At 51.2% G+C, this 26,446-nt stretch overlaps 1 protein-coding gene across 1 annotated transcript; it reads left to right on the forward strand.

The window, feature by feature from the left end:
* Window positions 1-1,998: 1,998 nt before the first annotated feature.
* ONECUT1 (one cut homeobox 1) lies at window positions 1,999-17,973 on the forward strand (the record flags this gene model as incomplete). The annotated part of the gene is made up of 2 exons (XM_080625976.1): window positions 1,999-3,364; window positions 17,681-17,973. Exons 1-2 carry the CDS (start codon window positions 2,284-2,286, stop codon window positions 17,971-17,973), a joined length of 1,374 nt encoding a protein of 457 aa, XP_080482102.1. The 5' UTR covers window positions 1,999-2,283.
* Between the last annotated feature and the right edge of the window lie 8,473 nt (window positions 17,974-26,446).

Here is a 26,446-nt window from a genome sequence, read left to right on the forward strand (position 1 = left end):
AGACTGCACTTGCAGACACGCACATGGCCGGTCCCGGGCAGCAGCCCCCACGCCGGGCACCCAGGGCACGGTGCCCTGAGCAAGCCATGGAGGACCGCTACGTTCCACAGTGCCTGGGTCAGAGGAGGGCGGCGGGTGCCCGGTGCGGGGAGGTCGGACCCCATGCCCGCTCCCCGCGGGGTCACCTCGTTCCCCCAGGTACTTGTTGGGAGCGGCCGGGGCTGGAGCGGGGCCGGGCCTGGCTCTGCCTGCGGGGCTCCCGGCCGAGGCCCCTCCGCGCTCCCCGCTTCGGCCGCTGCCGTGGTGCTTCGGGCTCAAAGTGTGGAGCGAGGGCTCTCGGTGCCCGGCGGAGCGAGTGCGGGAGCAGGCGCCCGCAGGGTCCGAGGACTGCAGTGCCCTCGCCCCCAGGGAAACCTCCAAGGGCCTTGGCCATAGACCTGGGGCAACAGCTCCGCGGGAATTAACCCCAGGGTTCAATTTCGGCTCGCTCCCAGGGTGACTCCTGCCCGAGGACCGGCTCCACTACTGTGGTCTGCATTCCCCGTGGGGTCGGTGCCCCGCTGCAGCGGTCTCCTGGCTCTCACCAGGGAAGGGGCCTAGGCTGTTTTTGCAGGTTGCAGCCTTCCGTTACAGACCTCGGCTCACACCGGGCAGCGGCGGAGCGGGGCTGTATGCTTTTGCTTGGCATCCCGCCTGCGGGGCTATGCCGTGGCAGGTGCCCCGGCCCTATGCTACACTCCATAGAAAAGACACTCGGTCCCCAGGGTGAGCCCCACCGCGGCGGGGACCTGCTCGCGGTTCCGGGGCCTCGCCGGGGCGAGGGTCCCAGACGGCTCCGCGGGTGCTCAGGAGCTCCCTCGGGCCCCGACGGCAAAGCGGGGGGAGCGGCGGCGGCAGGGGTGGCCTTTGTGCACGGCCAGCCCGGTGCATCCCGGCTGCGGCCCCGCGAATCTCCCGCGGCGCACCCTGTCCCTCCCGCCGCTCGGCGCCGCGGACGCGCGGCACTCTGCCCGGCGTGGTTCGTTATTGTTAATGGGCGAACAATAGGCACATCTGCCCTTTCTTCCAGCATAAAGGCACCTTAGCTAACGAGGGGGGCTGGCGGGTGCGCTCGCTTTTTCTTTCTCCTCCTCCTCCTTTTCTTTCTTTTGGGGGAAAAAATAAAAGAAAACCAGCGGCATGTCCGGCTGCCGGGCGCCTCGGGGCATATGCTCGCCTTGTGCCGCCGCGCACGGCCCCCGGGCCATCGAGGTCTCCGGCGGGGCCTGAAGGGGAAGGTCCCCGCATCGCATCGACTGGCTGGGCCCAGCGTGATCTTGGAGGGGGACATACGGGACAAGAGCTTTGGGGGGGGTAAGCAGGAGCTGAAGCGATGGGAGAACCCAGCTGGACCCGGGACAGAGCGCTGTGGGGCTCCCAGCGCTCGTTCCCAGGACGGGTAACGGGAAGTTTCCCGGTAGTACAGTGCAGAGGAGCGGTCCCGGGGCTGGCGTGCGTGCGGGAGCCAGCGGGACACTGGGGGGGGGACACAGAAGGGGCATATGGCGGGGACAGCCTGTGGGCTGCCGGGGTAGGGTGTCTCACCCCCCGGAAGCTCACTGTGAGGTGAGGAGGCTCCGCGCTCACGGAAAACGCGGAGTCACCGAAGGGGCGGAGCGGGGCGGGCAGCCCCAATACCCGGGAGCCGCCGGCCCGGGGGAGGTGGAGTGCGGGAGGGTTCGGCCCTTTGTGCCGGCGAGTGAGGCGGAGGGGAGGCGCTACGGCCCCGGGCGGCGGCGCAGGACACCACCAGTTCTGAACACCGCCAAGCGGGGCTCGCCTCCTTAATAGGGGCGGTGATGTCACGGGCGGGCGGGGCGGGGCGGGGGCGCCGTGCGCATGCGCCGTTGAGGCGGCCGCGGCGCTGCAGCAGCCGAGCCGCTGCCCGGGCGGCGGAGCGCAGAGAGAGCCATGGCTCGGGAGGGCGAGCGGCGCGGCAGGCTCCCGCCGCGGCGGCGGGGCCCGGCCTGACCGAGCGGGGCCAGAGCACCGGCCCGGCGGCGTCACCCGGCAGCGGGGAAAGCAACGAATAAAGACAGAGCCGAGAAAAAAAAGGGAAAAAGGAAAAAAAAAGGAAGATCCCGCAGCTCCGCGGCAGCAGCAGCAGCACCGCCGCCAGCCCGCAGCGCCCGCCCGCCGCCGCCGGCCCGCGGGAGGAACCGGCCCGCGGCCGCCGCGAAGAGCCCCGGGACGCCCCGCTGCCCACCAGATAGATGTGCTGTCCGGCCGCCCGCTCGGCCGACGATGAACGCGCAGCTGGCGATGGAGAACATCGGCGACCTGCACGGGGTGAGCCATGAGCCGGTGCCCGCCGCCGCCGACCTGATGAGCGGCAGCCCCCACCACCGGAGCGCCGTGGCCCACCGCGGCAGCCACCTGCCCGCACACCCGCGCTCCATGGGCATGGCGTCCATCCTCGACGGCGGCGACTACCACCACCACCACCGGCCGCCCGACCACGCGCTGACGGGCCCCCTGCACCCCACCATGACCATGGCCTGCGAGACCCCCCCCGGCATGAGCATGAGCAGCACCTACACCACGCTCACCCCGCTGCAGCCTCTACCTCCCATCTCGACGGTCTCGGACAAGTTCCCTCACCACCACCACCACCACCACCATCACCACCACCCCCACCAGCGGATACCGGGCAACGTGAGCGGCAGCTTCACGCTCATGCGGGACGAGAGGGGTCTGGCATCTATGAACAATCTCTACACCCCTTACCATAAGGATGTTACCGGCATGGGGCAGAGCCTCTCTCCGTTGTCTGGATCGGGCCTGGGGAGCATCCACAACTCCCAGCAAGGGCTGCCCCACTACGCTCACCCCAGTGCCACCATGCCCGCCGAGAAAATGCTCACCCCAAACGGATTTGAAGCCCACCACCCTGCCATGTTGGCCAGGCATGGCGACCAACACCTCACCCCCACCTCCGCTGGCATGGTGCCTATCAACGGGATCCCACACCACCCCCATGCCCACTTGAATGCCCAGAGCCACGGGCAGATCCTGGGCTCTACCAGGGAGCAAAACCCTTCTGTAACTGGTTCGCAGGTCAACAGTGGAAGTAATTCAGGGCAAATGGAAGAAATCAATACCAAAGAAGTAGCTCAGAGGATCACCACCGAGCTCAAGCGGTACAGCATCCCCCAGGCTATCTTCGCCCAGAGGGTGCTGTGCCGCTCTCAAGGGACCCTCTCAGACCTGCTGAGGAACCCCAAGCCCTGGAGCAAGCTCAAATCCGGCCGGGAGACCTTCCGCAGGATGTGGAAGTGGCTCCAGGAGCCGGAGTTTCAGCGAATGTCTGCTCTGCGGCTGGCAGGTGAGCCCTCTGCGGGGCGGGGGGGGCACGGTGGCGACGGGGCTGGGGCACCGGGCCTGGGCAGGCCGCCCCGCTTTCTGCCTGCCCCCGCCGAGCTGCCCCGGCCCCGCTCCGCCGCTCCGTTTCGCTCCGCGCACCGGCACAGTCCGGCTTCCCCGCGCCGCGCTCCCGGCTGCCAGACAAAGCCCAGCCGGGGCCCGGGCTGCGCACTGCGGCGTCCCGGCTCTCCCTGTTAGCCCGGGCGGAGCGCACCCGCCAGCCTCCCCGCAGCCAGCGGGACGGCGCCCAGCGTGTTCGGTAACGGGGAGCGGCGACACGCGCACGGCCCGCCGGCAGCGCTGCCCGCAGCGGGCAGGGCGAGGCGGAAATGCTCTGCTCGGCGGTTCTTTGAGCGATCGTGCCCGGCACTGCCCGGTACGGCCCGCTGACGGGGGGCGGGGGAGCCCCGGTAACGCGCTGCCGAGAGGTGTCGGTGCGTCCGCTTTGTGCCGGTGGCGGCGGCCCCGGGCTCCGGTACAGCACTCGGAGGGGTTCTGGCCGCCTCCAGCCCCGCTTGGGCTGGGTTCGGTGTGCTGGGACGGGGTTCTCCCGCAAGCGATACGTGCCCGGCGGGTGAATGCGGGCTGAAAGAGGCTGATGGCTGGGATCAGTTCGTTTACTTAATTTGTTTTAATTGGTTGTGATTATCATTAGGCCATGGAGTTTGAATTGCGCGTGGATGCCCCTGCTGAGACTCGCAGTCCGTGTCGTGTCTCCGAGCTGCTCCGGAGACATTCCCCTCCCAGCGTTCGCGGCCTCGGTGCGCTCCCGACCGCGGCTCCGTGTTGCCCGCCCGGAGCCGTCGTCCCGTCCTACTCGGTGCCCGCTCGCCGTCCCCTGCCCGCCTGCGCTCCCAGAGCGGAGCCCGGGTTTAATATGCCATGAGTGAGGGTTTGTTAATTAAGTGATAGGTCTCCATTAATTTGTCCCTGGAGAACGCGAGGCAGTCGATCCGAGTTGGAGCCGGGGTCACTGATCCGTTTCACAGACAAAAATAAGGGAAGGGTTGAATCTTTCTCCTCGCTAAAGCACAAAGGCTGCTGTGCTTTCGACTGCTGTGACGGTGGGAACTGGGAGTCTGCGGGGACCCCGCTGGGCCACATCGCACTCCTTGCCTGCTTTCAGCTCTCTTCTCCTTTCTAAAGCCTGAAGCAGTACGGGGAAGGGCCCGGGGCAGCGTCTCCCTCCCGCCGTGCTGGCCCTGCGGTGCACACCGGTGGGAGGACGTTGTTCCCTTTGGCTTCCACTCCTGCCGAGTCAGTTTCAAAGCTCTAAGCTCTCAGAAAATGCCCTTTCCGCCTTCCCTTCCTCGACAGCCATCCTGCCAGGAGAAAACCCTCGTTTTGTTGATGCTACTCGTGGGAGAACGATGGAATTTGTGTTTGCAGTATCCCCGTAACGATCTCTAAGGCAAGCTTTCTTCGATTTGGAGCATATTTTTACGACAATTTGGTCGACCTGAATCAACTCATTTGCATAGATCGATACTGGAAGCAACCCCTCTCTCCGGAGTCTGCTGGCCTCCCCTCGCTGGCACTGCTGGCAGAGGCTCCACGGCCCGGGCCAGAGGGAGGCCTGGGCGGGAGGGAGGGGACAGTTCCCTGCGTTCTGACCCTCTGCCGTGTCTGGAGGGGACCCATTGTTCTCTTCTGCCCCTGGACCGCCCCTTGCTCCCGCCACCTCAGTGCTGTGCTCGCGCAAACGGATCCCGGTAATCCCGTTAGACAGACAAAGCCTCATTATTCCGCCTTCCCTTCCCGACACAACCCAAATGCTGCCACCTCACAGGAGCGGCCGGGCCAGGACCCCTGTCCCCATCCCGCACTGGCCTCGCGAGGCGCAGCCCCACCCGCTCGCCGGCAGCCCCATAGCACGTGGTCATTTGCATAACGCGGTGTCCCAGCCAATGGGGGCGGCCGCGGAGAGCCCGGCCCCACCCCGCGGAGGATGCGCGCCTCTCGGCGCTGCCAGCACCGCGCTGCACATGCAGCAAGTATCGATCCCGGGTTGTACACGTTTTAAATGTGTGATGGTCTTACTAAGTGGTAAAAATCTGCCCCAGCTGATATTGATGTATGAACATCAATTCAAAATACTATCAATTACTCCAGCCAACGCAAATTAAATTTCATGTCCAAATTATAACTCGCTCCCGGGTGTTCAGAGAATTATCAGGTAGATAAATAGCCAGAGCGGAGCCCTCGCTGCCTTCATTTCTTCTCTTCCTGATTTCCTGCAGGGAGCAGCCGGGAGGTGGTGAGGGGGATGGAGCCTTCTTATTTCAGGCCTCACGGTCTTGCATGGCACTTTATCTTGAGTATTTGCCCCTTCCAGCCATCCCCGGGGGATCTGTACCTCCCAGATTACAGAAGCTCCGACAAATAGTGGAAAAATTGGTAGTTACATGGAAGCAGGATTGAGGTCTTGACACTTCCTGGGCTGTCTCTTGAAATGTAAGCAGAACTGCTAATTGCAAAGCTGACCTCTTCCAGCCTCCATCTTATTCATCCCATCTTCCTTCCCCTCTCTGTTCTCTTGTCCTTTGTCCCACTGTCTCGCCCCCTCGATCACTGAATATTTATCTCTTCGGCCATTTCTCTGTTAGATGGTCTTCCCTCCTTCCTTCACTGTCATGGACATTTGGAAGGGCAGTGAAGTGATACCGAAAGCAAAAATACAGTTCAAAGAGAATGCACAGCCCTTCTGCAGCCTGATGGGATTTAAGAGGAATTTATTCCAGGTTATTTTTTAATAGGGAGGGAAATAGGAAGGGATAAAGAAGGCAGAACCCGACTCCTCTTGTTCAGGAAAACCCAATCTGCCCGGGGCCGTGGCCCTGTGGGAGGAACGTGGCAAATAAATGTTTTGGGAGCAGGCAAGCGGGTCCAAGGGAGCAGAGGCCCCTCTGTATCTGCTGCAGGAGGGGCCACCTTGCCGAGGCGCACCCTCCTCGGCGACTTCCCACTCCAGTGTCCCAAGCTCGTCCGGGAGACGGGCGTGGGGCCCGTTCTGGCCCTCCGGACCTGCTCGGTCTTTGCCTGCGACCAGGCTGATATTTTCCATAGTCGCAGCTCTTCTTCCCTCCTCGTTTCCTTTCCCCCTCCCAGTCTGAATCTCGGCGAAGCTGAAGCCTTGGGAAGCCGGCGAGAAATTCTCGCCAAATTAACTGTAAAGAAATCAATACCGTAATCAGAGCGTTTTCCACATTAAATATGAAATCTAATGAGCACCGCTTGTCCCCCTCGCCACGCCGGCCGCCTGGCCTGCGCCGGGGAAGGTCGATGCCTCCCCGGCCCCGATTGCCTTATTAGGGCCTGATTAATATTTAGCCGGCGGGGACTTTGCATAAACGCATTTGCATCAGGGAGGCGGAGGGCATCGACCGGAGGCTTGGCCGATGACAGCCTGAGAGCGGCGTGGGCCTGGGGCACAGACCCTGTCATTCTCGGCCCTGCGGGCTGCCCAGACGTCATGGAGATGGGCGCGGGCCTGGCACCGCGCACCGTGGGTGGTGACAGCGGCCGTTGCGCGGCTGCCGGCGCGGTGCTGGGCCCTAGGCGCGGTGCCCCGGCCCGGTGGGATCGGAGGATGGGAACGCAGCCCGCTCCCGGCGCGGTCGTGCCCCTTCGCACCGGGCGGGCGCTGGGGCCGCGGTTGTTTGCCGGCCATGTCCTTGCGGCGGGATTGATTTACAGCCGCTCGCACATAGCTGCGTTTGCCCTTCGTTAATGTTTGCCCGGCGGGAGGAGGAGAAGGAGGAGAGGGGCCGGGCGGCTGCTGCCAGCCGCGTTCCTCCGCACCTGGCGTGCCCCGCGGAGCCCCCGCCCCGTAGTACAGCTCGGCCCGTGCTTGTTTGTTCGCTTGTTTGTTTGTTTTAACTACCCGCCGCGTGGGGAGGCGGCGCCGGGGGCTGTGCCCCGCTCACATCCTCTCTCCCGTTTGTTTGAAGCAGCCTCACAGCGAGGCTGCTCCCCACCGAGAGCACAGCTGTGGCCGCCCCAGGGACTGGGCTGCAGGCGCGGTGCCGGCTTGGCCCGCCGCGTCTGCCCTTCCTCACCGGCCAGGACCACTCAGCTGCCCGTGGTCCTCTCACGTCGGCCCGCGCTTCCCGGGGGCTCTGCGCCATCTGCTGACCGTTGGCGGGCGGGAGCCGACCCCACCTGCCCGGGCACCCCACCCGCACAGGGCCGGGAGGCAACGGCTCCGGCAAGCGCTGCGGACAGGGTGCGCTCTGCGGGGTGCCCTGTGCCGGACCCTGAGCTGCTTCGGCCCGCTGGTACCGCCCAGCTGCCTCGGGGCGAGCGCGGCTCGGGTTCAGCACCGTGGACAGCGGCTCCCGGGCAGTCCCGCCCCGGAGCAGGGGTTGGCCGGGCCGGCGCCGCGCCGGTTGAGAGGAACGGAGCCGGCAATGACGGCTGTGCGGCCGCGAGGGAGGGAAGCCCTGTGTGTCATCACCCCCCTGGCTCCGGGGCCGGGCTGCCCGCGGCAGCGGAGCGGCTCCAGACCAGGCACTGAGCCCCGAGAGGAGCTGGTTTGTGGGCGGGTGTCTTCGTAGGGGTGCGTGAGCAAAGGGAAAGGGAGCTTCCGCAGCACTGCAGCTGTGCGTGACCCTTCCTGAGCCCCCGGGCTGGAGGGGTCGGGGTGGCTCAGGAGGAGAAGGAGAGGGATAGGGAAGAAGGAGAGCAGCGTGGCGCCCGCCGCAGATGCCACGGGTGGGACCTCGGGCACTGCCAGGAATGCCAGCTGTCCCCTGCACCGCCGGGAAGGAACGTGCTGGTTGGAGTGAGGCAAGATTCCCTGGAAACGCACAGGCCGGGCACACATCGGTGCCTGTGTTTGCGTGTTCCGGCACTAAAGCTCGTGCTTTGCCTCAGGCAGCCTGCTCCTGTCCTCAGTGTAGCAAATGGAGCCCCATAACCACCGCACAAGGGAGAAGTTCGTTTCGAGGGACACCTGAAGTGACTCTTAAGCACAGCAGCTATTCCTGAAGTGCTGGTGGCTTTAACCTGAAGACTGCAGGCATCGAGGAGGGATTTCCTGAGGACCGAGCAGAGACCTAGCGTGGCATCACGTCGGGTTCTTCCATGATCAAATCGATAAATGTTGATTCGCGTTTCAAACATAAATCTATCTGGATTAACCATACACTGACAGAGAAGCGACCGATGCTTACTGACTTTCTTCGGAAATGCAGCTTGCTTGAGCCATTTTGCTTAAGAGGAAGTCAGGTTTATGTTGCTGAAAGCGTAATTTATAGGAACAATTTATTAGCTCAACATTAGTTTTGATTTTTCCCGTTTTAGGGCAATAGGAAGTCTCAGCGGTAACATTTTATGTTGATGGCAATTCAGACGTGGGTGTTGCCGTTTCGCGGGCGTACAAGCAGCACCACAAGCTGCTGCGGACTGGGGTGTGCAGGTACCTTCTGGGGCATCAGAAACTCTGCTACTCCGAACAGCCAAAAGCGTTCTGTCGGATGGCGCGGGGGGGCTTTTTCTTGGCTACTTCGGTGCAGCAGCTGCTGCCGTGAGCCCGTCCCAAGGGCCGGGTGTCTCTGAGGTGCAACGGTGCCGCACGCGTTTACTGCAGCCTGGGGGTGCAGGTAAGGAGATTCTCTCCCTCTACCAGTGCGGGCGATCCTCACAGCCACCTCCCCCGGCACAGACCGGCTGCCGCGGTGCTGCCGTAACGCTCCCAAAGCGAGGACCTTCTTCGTGTCACCGCGGCCGCATTTCTCTTCCGTTTGAGACTTATCTCGTTTTTTGAATATATTGTCGGAATTAACTGAAGGTTTAAAAACTGGAGGAGGCGAAGAGGGACGGGGCAGGTAGGTCCTTAGGGAAGGGGCGGGAGAAGCTGGCCGAGTTTTAAGTAAATTCGACGGCCCTTAATATTCAAGCGACGGTTTGGCAACGCACTGCGTCGCTTCCACAGCTCAGAAACCCCATTTTCGGCGGCTGGGGCAGCAGGAAGGGGCGGAACAACCCGGTCCAGCGCCGAGCCTTTTTCCGAAGCGCCTCGCACCCCCGAATGTATCCGCTCCCGCTGCGCTAATAAAAACAAGCGGCAGCGAGCAGGGGCCGGGCAGACGTGGCTCCGCAGCGGGATGCGTCCCGCACACGGCGCGGGGGGGGCCGGGCGGCGCGGAGCGGTGTGAAGCGGCAAGGAGTGGAGTGAGGAGCGGCGTGGAAAGGAGCAGAAGGGTGCGGAGCGGGCGGCGCTGCCCGGCTGGGCGCGGTGAAGTGCGGGGAGAAGTTGGCGGCGTTTCCTGGCGGAGCGGCCGGAGCTCCCGGCTGGGCGATGCGGTGCGGAGCGGTGCGGGCTCCTCCGCTGGGCAGCGAGGAGCAGCGCGGGTGCGGTGCAGATCCCCCGCTGTGCAGCTGCCGCGGCAGCGCGGGGAGCGGGCGCCACCCAGGGGCCGGGGGCTGCTTGCGCCGTGCGGCGGGGTCGAGGGGGGGGCGGCCGGGAAGGGCTAACACGATTAAAATATTGATGTAGCCGCAAAAATCGTTCATTAAGGCAATTTAATCTTTGCTATTAAATGTCCTTTCAATTCATTTGGGGTAATTAAGATGCAGTTTAAGTGATTAAATTCTAATTACTTATGCTGGACAAAGAAATATTTGTCACAGTAATATGGTTAACTAAAGGCCCAGCTAAAGAAATTTAACGTTTGCTTTAAATGATATCGCAGGAAAATCGGGTGCTTTCCCCTGATTGATCCACTTAACAACATATTCTGTAACGGTGATGTCAGCTCACTCCAGTGGTTACAGATCCATCAACACCGTAAGTTTGTGTAAACCCCAGAATCCCAAAGTGTTGAGTCAGCGGTCCTTAGTCAGATTGACTTTATTATTCCAGGGCCAGCAAATTAAGGTCACTCGTTTTAATACAGTGCACGGAGTGAGATGTTTACAATCCAGTCTCAGCTGGGATCTATATGTTGGCAGGTTGATGTCGCTCTGTGAGCATATAGGAATGTATTTTTTATCTCTTTTCACATTATGAAACAACAAAAGAGGAGTATTGCCTGGACTCAAAGGCAGAGAAATAAGATAGAGGTCAAATGACCTCTGAGTAGATGTATGCACCAGCACTCTAAATAAATGTAAATACAAATCATTAGAGTGACAAGTGCAAAATGCTGAAGGGTGTCAGGAGTAGTAATGCCAAGAAATACTTTAGTGTGGGTTCAAACATTTCACAGTAGTGCTCTCTTCAGCTGAAAGGAGAAAGTTTTGGGGAGCAACCAATGAACTCCATCTCCCACATAGGTTTTCATCGCTGACACATGAATGGCTTTGTTCTATGGTGGGCTGGAGCTTTTGGGGATGCTCTTTGCAGCACCATTGCTGCCCACTGCCTGCTACAGCAGGAGCACGTGGCCAAAGCTGTCCTGACATGCCAAGTCTCTGTCTCATGCAGCATCTCTCTGGAGGGATCCCATCCCCAAGGTGCCTGCAAAGGCCCCAGGGCAGTGACAAGGGGGCCACCAAGTGGTGAGGTACCAGAGTGAATGACACACAGCAGCTGTGGTTATTCATCCAGGCCAAACAGATTTGCTTGCTTTTTAGTTGATGTGGTGAATTCTGCTCTCAGGTAGCATGTGTCTTATAGGCACTTATCTTGTTCTCATATTGCCCCAAATGTGGAGGTTTTGATAATTAGGAAAGGCCTGTCATCGTCCGTCTCTCTGCACGCTCCAGAGGTGTTATTTGCACGATAAGGATGGAGCTTATCATGCTTTATTATATATTATCATCATCATGAATTTACTGTAAACTTTTGGTGACTTGCTCCCAATGAGCTGTTGTAGGCAGCATGATTAGGACTATCTCTGATGGCCGAAGTCCTTCAGTGGTTTCAACCTCCGATGGAAATCCTGCTGCCTTTTCTACTCAAAGGTAGAACCTCCTTCAGAAGGCGGATATTCTCTAGCTTGTACCAATGAAGTGTTTTCACTCTCCAAAAGTGTTATTGGGCATTATGTGATGTTTCAAAACTAGAAGCAGATGCTTTAGGAAGATTCCCAGGGTCTTAGTGAGCACAGCTCAAGCTGTAACTGGGGCAGGTCCTGGTCTTTGTAGACCTGACACAACAGAGATTAGAAAATACATATAAGATGAGAATTCTAAAAGTTTTTTTTATGTCTCTAAGACGTCCTGTACACGTGAGGTTGGGATAGCTAAAAGACTTCGCAAGAGGAGGGGGAAACATGATAATCACAAGACTTCTGAGAACTCTCTCAAGGCAGTCTGAAATACATCTCCTTGTCTCTCCTATGACCCCTGCAGGAATGCAGGGCTTTTGGTGTGCTTCTTTGAGCTGGGCTGCATCATTTCGTGGGGTTTTCCCACTAATGGGAGGGGTGACTGGTCTGAACCCACAGTAATGAAGCTTGTAAACTCCCCATTGCTTTTGGGGAATCTCTCACTGAAGTCTGAGAATGCATAAAAGAGTTCTTTTTTTCTCCTACCTGTCTGAACCAAATATAATGCTCATGAACAGTAAGGGTGAGGCAGTCCCCAGAACTAAACCAGTCCAGTGAGGGTACTGGCGAAGATCTCAGAGCTCAGTGCTGATTTTACCTTCTGGTGTGAAGCAACCAGAAAGTGCCTCCTCAGGCAAGGCAGAGCCAGCCCACAGTCATGAGAGATCCCCAATCGTCTTTACTCCCCCAAAAGCTACCAATGAGTTCCTACAGACTCCTTCTGTCCATAGTGTCCAGCTCAATCTTCCAGCCACAGCACTAATTGGTGTCAAATGGTATGTCAAATGTGATGGAAATTAGTGTGGTGTGAACCTGCTCACAGGGAGCTGAACCAAGACCACTGCCTCTTACATACAGGGCACTCAATGGCCATCAAGCAATAATGGCTTGAGGTCAGCAATGACCTGGGCCAGAGCTGGAAATGTGACCTGTCACTTCAGGGTGAAAGGCCCTGTATCCCATCACTGGTGGATGTGGTCTCCTCTCCATGCCAACCAGGCTCTGAATTCAGCATAAGTGGAGACATTACTCTGTGTGTGTGTCTCCCATTGCTGGTCTGGACCTGCTCTGGTTACAAATAAAGAGGAAAAAGGGCTCCCTGTAAGCAGAGACACACTGTGTGCCTTGGCTCCCACCTCCACGGGGTGAGAAAGCTCATGCCAAGGCACTGGTGGGACCACTCCAAGAGGAGCTGTAATGCTGTGCTGTTGTGTTGCACTGGGGTGGGAGTGCTCCCTTCCTTCTGCCCTGTGTCTCTCCTCCCTTTCCAACCACTTTGTACAGTTAAAAAACCAATTGTGGCCATTGCATGTGCCTGTCTGTCCTGGAGTAATGGGAACTGGTGATGGCAGCTCATGAGCAGTGTGACCTGTTGATGTGCATGGAATGGCATGGCTTTCCCAGTGTCAGGTCTGAACCCCCCTAAATCCACCTTCTTCCTCAGCATCTGCTGCCTTTCTGCCCTGTGTCTGAGAGCACACGCTCAGCGATGGTGATGTGGTTGGCCGCCAGCAGAGCAGTGCCTCTGGCAGTGAGAGTGGTCCTCTGCCTCCACAGCTAGCCACAGGGCTTGGGCTGGGGTTTGCCTGAGTAGGGTTTTCTATTGTCCTTCTCCCTACACCAGTGCCAGTTTTAACACAAAGAGCCAGCAGAACTTGTGGTGATATTTTATTCTCCATCCCTGGCAGTGTTCAAGGCCAGGTTGGACGGGACTTGGAGCAAACTGGTCTAGTGGCAGGTGTCCCTGCCTGTGGCATGGGGCTGGAACTAGATGAGCATTAAGGTCCCTTCCAACCCAAACCATTCTGTAATTCTATGATTCTATGGTTTATTATGTGCCCAAAACAAACCAGAGGGTTTATTGAGATTATTAGTGGTTTCATTCTGTGCCTCTGGTTCTTAGAAAGGAAAATTTGTGTTTCGCAGATACAGATAGGCACACGTGTATGCACCAAGTGCTCCTGAAAATTGATTTATGGTAATCAGGGTTTTTTTCCTTAGATTTAAAGGAGAAATCCACTCTCTAGGGATGAAAGACTAGATCAAGCGTGAGGGTTAACACCTGAGCTTACTGTAGTCTTGACTTTTAGACTGACAGAACAGTGTCGTTCACATCACAGGTGGGCAAAACATCGTCTTTGCTATCTCAGCCTAATGATGCAATTAGTGTGTTTTCAGAGGGTACACGATCCTGCCGCACCTCCAGCAGAGCAGGACTGATCCCGCCACGCTGCACAGAGCCAGACCAGCTGGGTGCTGCAGGAGAGCAGCGATAGATGGTGGAGCTGCAGCAGTGAGACCCGGTTCTGTACCACGCACCCGGTTCTGTACCACTGAGGCAACCGGGCCTCAGTGAGATGTGCAGACCTTACAAGGCTGGCAAGTTAACTCAGCCAAATCCCTCAGGCTACTTGGAAGGAACAAAGGGAGACAAAAATAGATTGATGGACTGCATCAGGAGAATTGCAAGTGTCAAAAATATCTGTTGCTCAGGGCAGAGGAAGATGGAAGTGACTGGAAGAGGCCAGAGTTCAGCAGTGGATTTATAAGGCTCCTTCTGGCACTGATAATATTACATTGTCATATCTGCACATGTGTTGCCAGAGCCACAGTGACTCTTTCTTTATCCTCTGCTTTGCTTTTTTCTTAACTAGACTTTGTTAAGGCTTTTTCAAAAGGCATCACAAGGAGCATCACTCAGCTGGGGCAGCCCAGAGACAAAGAGCACGGCTGTCTGCCACAGGGAGCCAGGGCAGCATGAGAGCGGAGAGAGGTGCATGCCTCCAGGGAACACAGCACCCCACAAACCACCTGAATTCAGCTTCTGTGCTGTGGGACAGGGTCTGCTCACAGTGCTCACGGGTACGGGCACATCAATGCAAATTACTTTAATTATCTTCTACTAAAATCCAGATGAAGGTGTGTGATAAACAGTTTTGAAGACAGGCTCTGGTGTTTTTACACAAGAAAAGCATTTCGGTCAGTGTTTCCACAGCCTCTGACTGCAGTGAACACCATTGCTGGTGCTGGAGGAGGACCTGGTCCAGGCAGGCATAGCTGCTTTGTCTGAGCTCGCTTAGGCTGCCGTCACTGGGCTGGATGGCCCCTATTTGTCAGCCCTTGCCATGTGAGCTGGCTGGTCTCTGTGCCTGCTCTGGGTAGACTCTCATGTTGGAGCAGATTTTATCCCATGGTGTACATTTGTTCTCTGGCAAGCTGGAAGCTACAATTTATTATTAAAATTGATTGGCTCCAGTGCAGGGAAAACGATCGTAAGGAAACCCTATTACGGTTTTTCATTATCACCATTATTTATTTTTAAGTGCTATTAATATTTCTGAGCCTGGACAAGGCAGAAGATGAGAGGTGGTATCCACCCTTGCTGCTCACAACCTGAGGCCTTGCAGCACTGCCTGCAAGTGCTCTTTGAACAATTAAACATATTGGAAAGTCTTTGCCCTCAATCTGCCTCTGGTGAATGCTAACAGGGGTAGAGCTCAGAAGACAACAACTTTAGCTTTGGCTGGAAATGATACAGGTTTGGAAGCAGTGCCCGTCATCCCACGGTGGAGAAAGGCTCTGTGGTGTGCTGCTTAGCCCAGGCTGGCTTGGCCGGGCTGTTGTGGGCAATGCTTGCCCCAATTCCACCTCCTGGGGCTGTGCTGTGTCCAGTGAGAACTGAACTTTGCGTATGGGTCTTTGTGTATTAGATAAGTTCCCAATTGCAACCAAGTCAATCTCTCCCTCTGAACCAGTACATTATTAGCCCCTAATTCAAAGTAGAAGAAAGAAGAACTCCAGCTTGGTTGTGAGGATAAGAACTGTCCTATTTCATAGGCAAAACTAGAGAGTATCTTCCCTTGCTCTGACTAGGTGTGGACCAAGCCTTAGGAAACCAGCAATCCTGCATGATAGTTTGTTAAAAAATCAAGTCCACACTGGTTTGCAGGAGCAAGGGATGGCTCCCAGCTTCTTCAGAGAGCACCATGGGAACCTCAATGCTTGCTTTCTGATGGGTTTGACTGAAATGAAATTTTATTTGCAAAACACTACAGTTGGCCTGTTTGTATCATAGACTGGAGAGGATTTATTTTTTTCTCTCCAGTAATGAGCACTTTTTTCTTACTTCTGTGATGTTACAAGCAGTAATTACAAGGTCTCTAATACAGCAAGAGAAGTTGTAACTCTTGGGAGTAAGGAAATAATTATTCAGGAATATTACGTTTCAGGAGGTGAGCACAAGTTCAGGAAGACAATGTGTTCAGCAAGTTAATTTCACAATGGACTGTCGTTTTCTTGTTTTCCTCTGTGATTTTGGAGAACACAGGTACTAGTTCGTGATGGAAACGCCAGAGGTTTACACTGCTAATTGAACTAGCTTTGTATCTACTGCTGTGACTGTCATTTGTGATGTGACTATTCCTGCTGAGGCATCGTGCAGAGCCGACTCAGATCATGCTATTTGTGTAGTTAAGATTTTGTGACAAACTGTGGACAGAGTGTCTGGGTGAAAGCTGGAGTTTGTGTAGTCTTTGAAACAGGAAGGTGCAAAGCAGCATAAGCAGAAATCATTAGGCACAGCAAACATTACCTGAGCATGGTTTGTCTCCTTTCCTGCATGAGCCCATCAGCAGGGCAAAGTCAGAGCTGGAGGCTGAGGCTGTTACAGAGCTGAGCTTCGGCATGTGCTTTCATGGGAACTTGTGATTTCCAAATGGATAGACGTGTAAAAAAGATTGAGATGCTGTTGATATGTTCTTTGCTCCTCATTCCTAATATATGTCAGTAAATAACAGACTATTCTCACAAAAGTATTTTTAATCCTTGAGTTATCAATGTTAACTTTCATTTGGGGATGCAGAATTATTTCAGCAGGCACTGATCCCCACAGTGAATTCAGCAGCTTGACTTCAGTGGGGGCTCACTTCCATGAGGAAAACTGGGTTTCAGCCCAGAAGCCCCACAGTTTTAGAGGTCAGGATGTAACTTCAAAGCACTCTTCAAAGGGTTTCATATAAAAATAACTGTAGAAGGCATGAGTTTGGTATCCCAGTCCATTTGATTGATGTGTCATTGCTTATGAAAGAATGTGTGGCTGGAATACATATTGTTAGGGAGCTCTTCAAAAGCTTCTCCTCAGAGGGGGCTGCGACGTCGGTGTCTTGGTCGCTGCCCGCTGGGCCTGCAGAAGGCGCCTTAGCATCTCCTGAATCTTGCTGTCTGATCTGTGCAGTTGCTATTTCTCTAAGTACAAAAGGTGGATGACTATTTTTATACTTCCCTCAAGCAATTAAACCCTCATGCCAAGGCTGGCTCTTGGTTGCAATAAAAGATGTAGGAAGGACTTTTGTAAAGTAATTTGCTGTTTTCATTCCAATAACTGTGGAATAGGTGCACAAAATTCTTCTTCATATAATCAGCACTGATCTCCACAAAATTCAGGACTAGGCAGGCACAGAGACAAAATATTCATATTACCTTCAGAAATACATCTCTAAATCCGCATTAAAGGTCATTGTTAGAGAAAAAAGGGGGAAATAAACTTCAGACTCTTTTGAAAGTGAGACAGAGCAATCTGCCCTCCCAAGGAAACCTTTATCCTAGCAAAATGCTAACAAGATGAACTGGCAGGCAGTCAAAGGCTGGTGGGGGGAATCTGGGAGTCACTCTGTCATCCTGTTGGATCCTACCTGGCAGGTGATCTGCAAGGCAGATTCAAATTGTGAGTGCCCTTTAGTAATGTAGAGCAAAATAGTGTTCTGAATGGGAAAGAAAGGATGATAGATGAAATAAGGTGAAATTCTGTACAGAACACTTACTGTACCATTTTTCTTCATGTTGAAACATGGTTTATTTTGTTCAGAATACATAATCATCTCTAGTAGCATCGTGGTTTCTCCCAGTTCCTTATTTCTTAGCCAATAAAAAGCTACAGAAATGGATTGACAACAAATAATGAAGGTTGAAGAGGTTGGCAAGGATGACTTTAGAACTCAGTGAATTTCCACTCCACCTCATAGAGTTATTACATAGTTAAAGTCCCTGCAGTAATGACTGTTACTAAAATGTAATAGCATTTGCTGAGTTTTATCAGACAACAACAAAGGTATTTTCTAACTTCTATTCCTTATCTCTTTTTGTAGTTCATAGTAAGGTGAAAAATGTCACAAATTGTCTCCAAATTTGGAAGCTGACATGAGCAGTCCTTTATTCCATTTATCCTGTTCTGTGTGCCGGTGCACTCCTCTGCCAGCCCTTTCTAACCGTCCTCCCCTTTCTTGCAGCATGCAAGAGGAAAGAACAAGAGCACGGGAAGGATAGAGGGAATACACCCAAAAAGCCTCGGTTGGTCTTCACGGATGTCCAGCGTCGAACTCTACATGCAATATTCAAGGAAAATAAGCGTCCGTCCAAAGAATTACAAATCACCATTTCCCAGCAGCTTGGGTTGGAGCTGAGCACCGTCAGCAACTTTTTCATGAATGCACGGAGGAGGAGTCTGGATAAGTGGCAAGACGAGGGCAGCTCCAATTCAGGCAACTCATCTTCTTCATCAAGCACTTGTACCAAAGCATGAAGGAATAACCACGAACTAAACCTCGGTGGAAAAGCTTTAAAAATTAATAAATAAATAAATAAAGACAGACCAGGACCTCAAGATAGCAGGTTTATACTTAGAACTATTTGAAATAAATGTTATTTATAAGTCCAAAGAAACCAAAGACTTATTTCACCTGCATTATGACTTTGTTCTAAGACACACACTTTAGTAGGACGACGACTTGCAAAAAACAGAGAGGAAGAGGAAAGTGAAATGGAGGGAATGAAATGGAATGCAAAGAGAAGAAAAGCAGACCACTGGTTTTACACCTTTGCCCATTATCATCTTCACCGTACTTGGCTGTTTAGTGGTTTGGAGCATAGTGATTTCTTGTCATTGAACGGACATCTCTTCAGATATGGCTCTTCATTTCCACAGCAATTGCCATGAAGGTGTATAGTGTACACACCGGTGGTTAGGGACTTAGTCAGGGCTGGTCTTCAGAGAGGGTTGTGCCATGGCACGACTGACAAAGCGTGGAGTCGTCTGAATTCATTTGAACGGTAGTGTGATTTTTGCTGTTTCGTGGTTTGAACTTAACTGGTGCAATGCCCGGAAGCAAGTTCAAACTAGGCAAAGAAATTTTGAATGGTACCTAAACCAGTGCATTCTCTTTGTTTGTTAAGGAATGTTCAGATTTAAAAAAGGAAAACTATTCCATCCATTAAAAAAAAAAAAAAAAAAAAATCGACTAGCTACCAAAGAACACATTTAATAATTATATTGCAGGTATTTTATTGCAATGATTTTAATATTCCAAAGCTATTTTTACACAAAATACTATGTAGAGTTATAGGTATAAACTAATCTAACTGTATAACACATAAAACTTGTAATCAAGACTGTTATTTGCAATTAGTAAAACCACTAATTCCGTGATTGGCAAGAAAGAATGTCATCTGAGGAGATCACAGCCCCTTTTGGAGCACAGGTACTGATAATGGGATGATGCTTCCATTGAAGTCAGTGAGCTCTTCTGCCGCTGACTGCACTGGGAGGAAAAGAAGGGCCGCTATTGCCACGTGTAAGGCAGTGTGGCAGCTATCGTGCCTGCATCCCCTTATTACAGTCTCCCAGGCTGACATTGCTGGAAGCCCATTGAACAGCGCTCTTTGCAAACCATGCATTGTATATAAATGCAGCTCAGCTCTGCCATCTAGCCTGCAAACAGGAGACCTGAGGCACTTTGTATGCAAAAATGAAACGAATTACAAAACGTAAAACCACAGGGCTCAGCATCTGATCAATACTCGTTGACATTAGTGAGCTTTTTTTACCTATTGACTTTACTAGGCAAAGGAACAGCAGTAGCTTTGAAGGCTCGTGGTCTTTTCTTACTGAAAAAGGTGGTACAACATCAGTTAATGTTGGTGAGAAGAGCTCCAACAGGAGCTCCAGTAGTGGTTTCAGAAGGCCAAATCGTGGTGCCTCTGAAGTCAATAGCAAAATTCCCATGACACTGAGATGCAGCCTGATGTTTTGTGTCTTCGTATCTGTGTGTAGCAGGCTGAGCTTTTGTCCTGTGCATTCTTTCTTGCTCATCTATTAATCAGGATAATGCATGAAATAGTTTAACGTTTGTAGCTGAAAAGCTTTAAATGCTCTGTTGCTAACAGACCCGTAGAAGAGAAATCATCCCATTCCTACTCTGATGAAATTAAAAAGAAGAGCGTGCAACATCTGCATATTAAATTCTAGTGTAAGGGAAAAATAGACTTTAAAAACCATACATGTGCCTGTTAGGTTTCTAACCGGTGTTTCAAATTACAGAAGTAATTCTGCTAGGTATATTAAATTCCGGAGTAACCAAATATGCACGTTTAAGCCCAAAGCAAGGATTAGAAATAGGTGATCTTACTTACACCCTTAAAAAAAAAAAAAAAAAAAAAAAAAAAAAGAGAGAGAGAAAGGAAAATTCAAGGTAAACTAGAACCCAGCCACCACCACCAAAATCAGATACTGGGTTTTGGGATGAGCCCACTTGAAATAATAGCATCACCAAAGTTAAGCAATTCTGTAGCACCAGTTATTTCCCAGAGAGGACAGGGTCTAGTCAAGGTTCAGGGTATACAGTTAATTTCCATTAAGTGCTTAGAATACAGCTGAAATATCTCTATATTAAAATAAAGTGAAATAAACCCAAGCTTTTTGGCACTGAATATTTCTCCCCATTTCCGTATGTTAAACCCACTTTAAGACTGACAAAGCAATTGCCCATGAAAACGTAATCTAATCTGTGAATTTTTTGAGTCTCTAGCTTACCTTAAATTTTAGTAGCTTTCTTTTAAAGTGTTCCATCCCCACAGAGACATAATTGACATGGAAACATTAATAAGCTGACATACAAAGTATCTTATGGATGCAGTCTCACTAGTGTAAGGTTAATAAAGGACAGTGATAACTAACTTTTTAGGTTTCTTTCCAGCAAAACACTGCTTTGTAACGTACCTATAGTTTAGAAAAGAAAGCCTTATTTATTTGAAACTTGAGAATTTAAAAATGCAGGGAAATTCAAAGTACATTGCCGCATTTTTTAGTATTTCCATTGTATTGTCTTTAGAGACTACTTGCTGAAACCAAAGAGAACTTTCATACCAGCATTAAATTTGCACCCAATATGCAATTTCAGGATTTCTGATACACACACATGCAAGTCCCTCAATAACTCTGTGTATATATACAAGCACACACATTTTTATGGGGTGCTGTATGTATACATGTGCACACATGTATCCACACACACAAAAACCAATGCACAAGCTATAGATTTTAAGTGGTTTGGGTTTTTTTACATGTCTGTTTAAGTATATAGGAACGTTTTGGGTTTTTATAAGCCATTAGGAACAAAACCACTCTTCCCATGAGCAATATGCGCCTCATACTCTGAATAGGCAAAGAACACACTTTTCTTTAATTCTTTTCAAAACATGAAGCAAATAACTATGGAACTGCTCATTCTACCTGTAAAGCTGTTTTACCTCTGAGCAGACTGCCCGGCCGCACTGACTGAAGCACGGACAGGTTACCTGGTGCTCCCTGGCTTGGACCATTGCCATTCCTCCGCAGGGCATCCTTCACAGGGAGCTGCTTTCTGATGCTGTGCTTAACGTTACACAGGAAAGCCTGTCTCTGTCTTATCAGTGTTAAGTCTTTTGGTTCAATTCATTCCTGATAAAACAGTTTCAAATTCAACAAAAGGACCTAAAAATCTGCCAGGAAGGGTTAGGAGAGGGAGCAGAACCTGAAACCATTTGGGAGCATCGGGAGATAGGGCTTCAGTCAAAGGTGATTCCATGGGCGAGAGGGCATTAAGGGCGTGCATTCGGCTCATAGCCTGCATCCAAACCTGACCACAGTAACCCACGAGGGGAGGCTGGCCGAGAGGTGAACTGTCCACATCCATCCCCATTGTAAATGGCATTATTAGCTTTCCAGGAAAAAAAAATAACAAAAAAAATAACCCCGCTTCAGAGCGACCCATTCCGCTGCGATACCCGCACTGCTTTCAGGGGCATCAGCCTCCTCTCCTTACTCAGGTAAAGCAATCCCAACAAGAGCCAGTCAGGAACAAGGCTTTCGCTTGAGAATTTGCTCCTGCTCCTACCAATACCAGAAGCAAATTCCCAAGCAGCCGACATGGCTGGGGGTGCCCCGTCACGGGACCAGGCCCAGGACTGCCGCGGGCACCACTCTTCTCCTGAGAGGGATTTCAGGATAAGGCCGTGGTGGTGGCGGGCGCTGCCTGGAGGGAACACTGCTGAGCTTATACCAAAGAGTCTTAGGACACCTCTCCTCACCTGAGTTGTAAACAAGACATTTTTACCCTGAGAAACGGTCCTTCTTTCTACTACTCTTCCTCCTATCCTCCTCCTCTTCCTCCTCCTTTGTACATAAGGATGATAACTATGCATTTAGCAAACAAAGAGAAAGCACTTACCCTTTTCTATCTTGCTGCGTTTGGGTGCATTCAAAGGCCCAGGGGCTAATTTTGAGACTTTGCTTAGCCTCCTGGTTTATTATTGTGGTGTGGTTAGCTTTACAATACATTTGGTAACTATTTGCTAAAGACAAAGAAGCAAAAGGTAAGGAATAGCTACTTCCACGTGTTAAAAAAAAAAAAAAAAAAAGAAAAAAAGAAAAAAAAGTGTGTAAAGATCTACTATTTATAGTGTGAACCAAAGACGCTACCTCACTCGATTTCCATTGGTGATTTTAATCACATTGATGATACCAAAGAATACCAAAGATTTTTCATGCACGGCCTCAGTCTGGAAAGGGAACTCATCCTCCTTCTTACCCCCGACCCCCCTCCTCATCTTCACTCAGTGCGTAACCTTGTCTTCATTCTTAATGGTAATGCTAATAACCTTACGAATACTTCTCTTGCTACAACTGCTACTACTGATGATGATAAGGATAATAATAATAATAACAATAATAAAGCTCTAGGCAAACATGTTGCAAACTTTGTAAACTCATAGGACGAGTGCCTTGCTTGAACCAAAGTGTTAAACCGCTGTTGACCTCTTTATCTCTCACCTTATACTCTTTGAATACCTCAGCCTGTTAGAAAGGCCACTAATGAAAAAAGGAATAATTCTTCACCGTGGTGCTTTTTGCCGTGCAACCATGCAATGAAACTTTCTTTGATACCAAAGGAAAATGTTTTTTTCCACTTTCTTGCTGACAAACCAAAGGTTCCCTCTTCTTTCCCCCAAAGCAGCTTGAGTCCCTCAGCCCAGACAGGCCGTGCATCGCTTTTACCAATTCCTCCAAATACCTCATAGTAATAAATCTTTAGGGTTATGTTGTATAGAGAGTCTATGTGATAAGGCAGAACTTACTAGTTTGATAATTGTTAAGGTTACTTAAAAAAAAGCTTTATAATTCTTATTTATTTTGTAGGGGTTATTTTGTTTGTATGTTCCTTTTATATCGTTTGGTTTGGGTTTCTTCTTTTTTCCTCTTTTTCTTTTGGCAGAACTTCTCTGTTATACTCAAGGAAGATCTTATTCCTGGGAATGTTTCAAAGTGGGTAAAGATCGCTGTTTGCAATGAATGCAAGAAAGGGAAACATGGCTTTGATTTCTTTTGTTTCAACTAGGATGCTTTGTGTTTGCTAGTCGATGTTCTTTTCACAGGGTAAAAAAAAGATATTCTCTGCTGTGATAAATGGTTCCTATTTTTTCTCTATAATGTGCTGTGACTTTAATTTAATTACATTTTGTATACGCTTATTTAATCACTGCTTTAATTTATGACTATGTAGTTTGAAAAAAAAGAAAAAAAAATTGTATATAGTAGATTCAAAAATGGCCAAAGCTTTATGTTACAATCTTTTCATTATTGATGCCGAGATGAACTGAAGGAGAGTGCTTCTCTTGACTGCAGGGTGTATCTTCAGCCTCGTCTTGGCACGCACTTCCACCCGTGTTACAAACACTGCCAGGTTATTCCCCCAGGCCTCCTTTCTCCCCAACTTGTACATGCCAAAATGAGTGTTTCAAAGTAGTACTTTTGTCACTTAGAAAGCAGAAAGGCATTATTAGTGTGTTTTTACTTTAATTTATTTGTCTTTTTCTAGAGAGGTTGCTTTGTGGGTGAGACCCACACATCCAAAGAATTTAAAAGTCGTTTAATGTTTAAAAGCACTGGCATTTGTGAGAGACTTTGCTGAGTTTTTGTTTTCCTTCGCCATTCGCACGGGTAGCGCAAGTAGCGGGCGTAAGCCTTGGGAGAAAAGCTAACTTGAATTTGGAAGCCTTGCTCACGGAAAAGGCCTTCGCCAGCCCCCCAGCACCCGGGGCTCTCCTCCCTGGGATGCACGGGGGATGTCCAGGGGGCACCGGGCGACTGGACCATGCCAGCCACCCCGGCTCGGAGAGTGCTTGACGGCTTGGGCCACCGCTGTGTCCCTGCTTTCCAGCCAGGAACCAGGCAGGGATGGGTCAGGCCCATGGGTGCTGCTGAGTCCCCGGGAGCTGCGGCCGCATCCAGGCTCAGGGACCACGGGAGACCCCCGGTGCCCTGGCTGCAGGCAAGCAGGGGGGGACCTGTGCAGCATCCCTCTGAGGGCACCAGTGCTGGTCTGCCCTGGGTGCCCGCAGCTCAAGGGAGGAAAAAGCAGTTTTGAGTTGAAAAGCAAAAAGGACAATGATAATTCTGCAAAGCTGATGATGGCATCATGGCACAGAAATAGGATGCCACTCACCTGTATTTTATTTGCGTAAAGAATAGGTTCTGTTTCAACTAAATGTTGTGTACTGACATGGTTTGTGATGGCTGTAAATATTTCCTTTCCCCACATGGTAGCTGAGCTCCAGGTGTACCTTGGTTTCCTTTGGGGAGATAGCAGAGGGGTTGAGGGAGGGAAGGACAAGGGCAGGATTTGAGCTTTTGATCAGAAGTTACACTTTCTAGACACATTTTTGTACTTCAAGTATTGAAATGGGGCAATAAAGATGCTCTGAAATGCAGGATCATTAAATGGTCTGTTGGTAAGCATTGGCTAAATGTCCGGTTTTAATACCTAAATTAATGCTGTGCAATGAGTTACGCTTCACATGGAGGGGGGGAGGCAAAATATTAGTCTACGAATCCAGCATGAGCCGTCAAGCACCGGACAGAACCGTACTTAGGAAAACATGTTTTCTTTTCCTGTTCTGGTACTTTGATTTATCACAGCCTGTTCTGCATTTATCTCATCCTCCCCATGGAACCGCATTAGTTTTGCAGTCTGACCCGAACAACAGTATTAAATGAAAATAAGCGTTAAAGCATTGTCTTTTACTTGCTTTTGTAGTTGTCTTCGTAACCCCCTGCCAGTCCAGTCCCAGCTGAGCCGGAGCCTGGGTCCCCCTTGATCCCCCCCCCCGCCTCCCTGTTAGCTCCATCCACTGCCGCGCAAAGAGGGCGCCAGAGACAATCACAGGTCCCAGATCCGTAGAGGTAGGAATTCTTCCAAGAGCAAGAGGGAGTTGTTCTTCCAGAGCAATGAAACAAAACCAAAAGAGAAAAAAAAAGAAAACAAAAAAAAGAAAAAAAAAAAAAAGAAATAAAGAAACCAAGCGAAGATTTTGAGAAACGACAACGTTGCTGTCATTTTTAGTTTGCCCATTAGGAAGCAGTAGTAGTTTATGCGTTGCATCTGCATTTCAGACTAAGTGATTATTGTACCTAATTACGGTTGATTGCTGATATTTCCTCAATCTCTCTCTCTTAGTCAAGCGCTTCTTCTTCTGTATTTTTGTGTGTAGCGATGACAAGTGTAATGCGCTAGGCATTATTCTGGTTTGGTTATGAGTATCTCCTGTACTGCGTTAAGATTTCCTTCAGTTACTTTTTTTAAGCTTTGCTACTGTTCTCACTTTATGCCGTGCAATATCATCTGCTGTGTTTGCTAAGCAAAGAAAAAAAAGAGAAAAAACAACAAAAAAAGGAAAAAAAAGGAAAAAGATTAAAAAAAAAAGAAAAAAGCAAGTGATGATGTCATCATGCTTTTCAGTGTTACAATGTTTCAGCGTTACAATGTTTCAGCGTTTATGTAGTCACAAAAATGTAGTAAATAAAAGGTTGGATTTTCCAGCACTTTAAATTTAGATATTTCTTGCCTTCTTTTGTTTCTCCATGTACAGCTCTCCCATGGGGGTCACAGGAGGGGGACACAAACCAGCACCCTGGCTTCATGGCGCTCTGTCCTCTTCCCTCCTTCCATCCATGCTGAGTTCTGCAGCCCCCATCCCAGCTCCCGCCACACTCCAGGGCAGTGCGTGCCATGTGTGGAAAGGGCAGTGCAGTTCACACCAGGTGCATTTCTCTAATTGAGGGAAAAAAACGTTAAGGAAATAAGTGAAGCACCTAATGTCGGTTTCCTTTGTACCGTCCTAGGGTACGGATAGCGCCAAACTAATTCACCGAGGTGTTTCCTTTTGTGTGATGGAGTCCACCTCAGGCCACTAGGATCAATATTTAATTGTTTAAAGGGATATTGTATTCCTTTCCTGTCACTGTTGTTAATGCCTCCGCGCTCTGTAATCCCACGGGGTCTTTTCCCGGGGATCTGATCAGAGAGATTACCCATCACTCGGGAGTGGTGGGAGGAGGGTCCCCAGCCGTAAAAGATTCAGCATTGCATTGAACCGCTTTCTCTCTATCTCCTAATGAAGTGATGGAGCGTGTGCCACAAAATTTAACAGGGTTTTGTGGCAAATCAGGTTGCGCTGCTGAAAGGAGGATTAAACCTTCATCTTTGTCCCATAAATCATGGCATCAGCTACGTTTATTCTGATGGATGGTCTGGACTCTACTGACAATATTTTATCTCTGGAAGTGCCTGCAGCTTCTGCCCTGACATGCAATTTCTTTTTACTGCTAAGCTGAGGGAGGCACTGAGCACATCCGTTCAGAAGGCTCCCCTTGGGCTTGGTATCCCAAGACCACACCAGAAACC

The sequence above is a fragment of the Psittacula echo genome, assembly GCF_963264785.1.
Source record: "Psittacula echo genome assembly, chromosome: 10".
Taxonomy (NCBI): Eukaryota; Metazoa; Chordata; class Aves; order Psittaciformes; family Psittacidae; genus Psittacula; species Psittacula echo.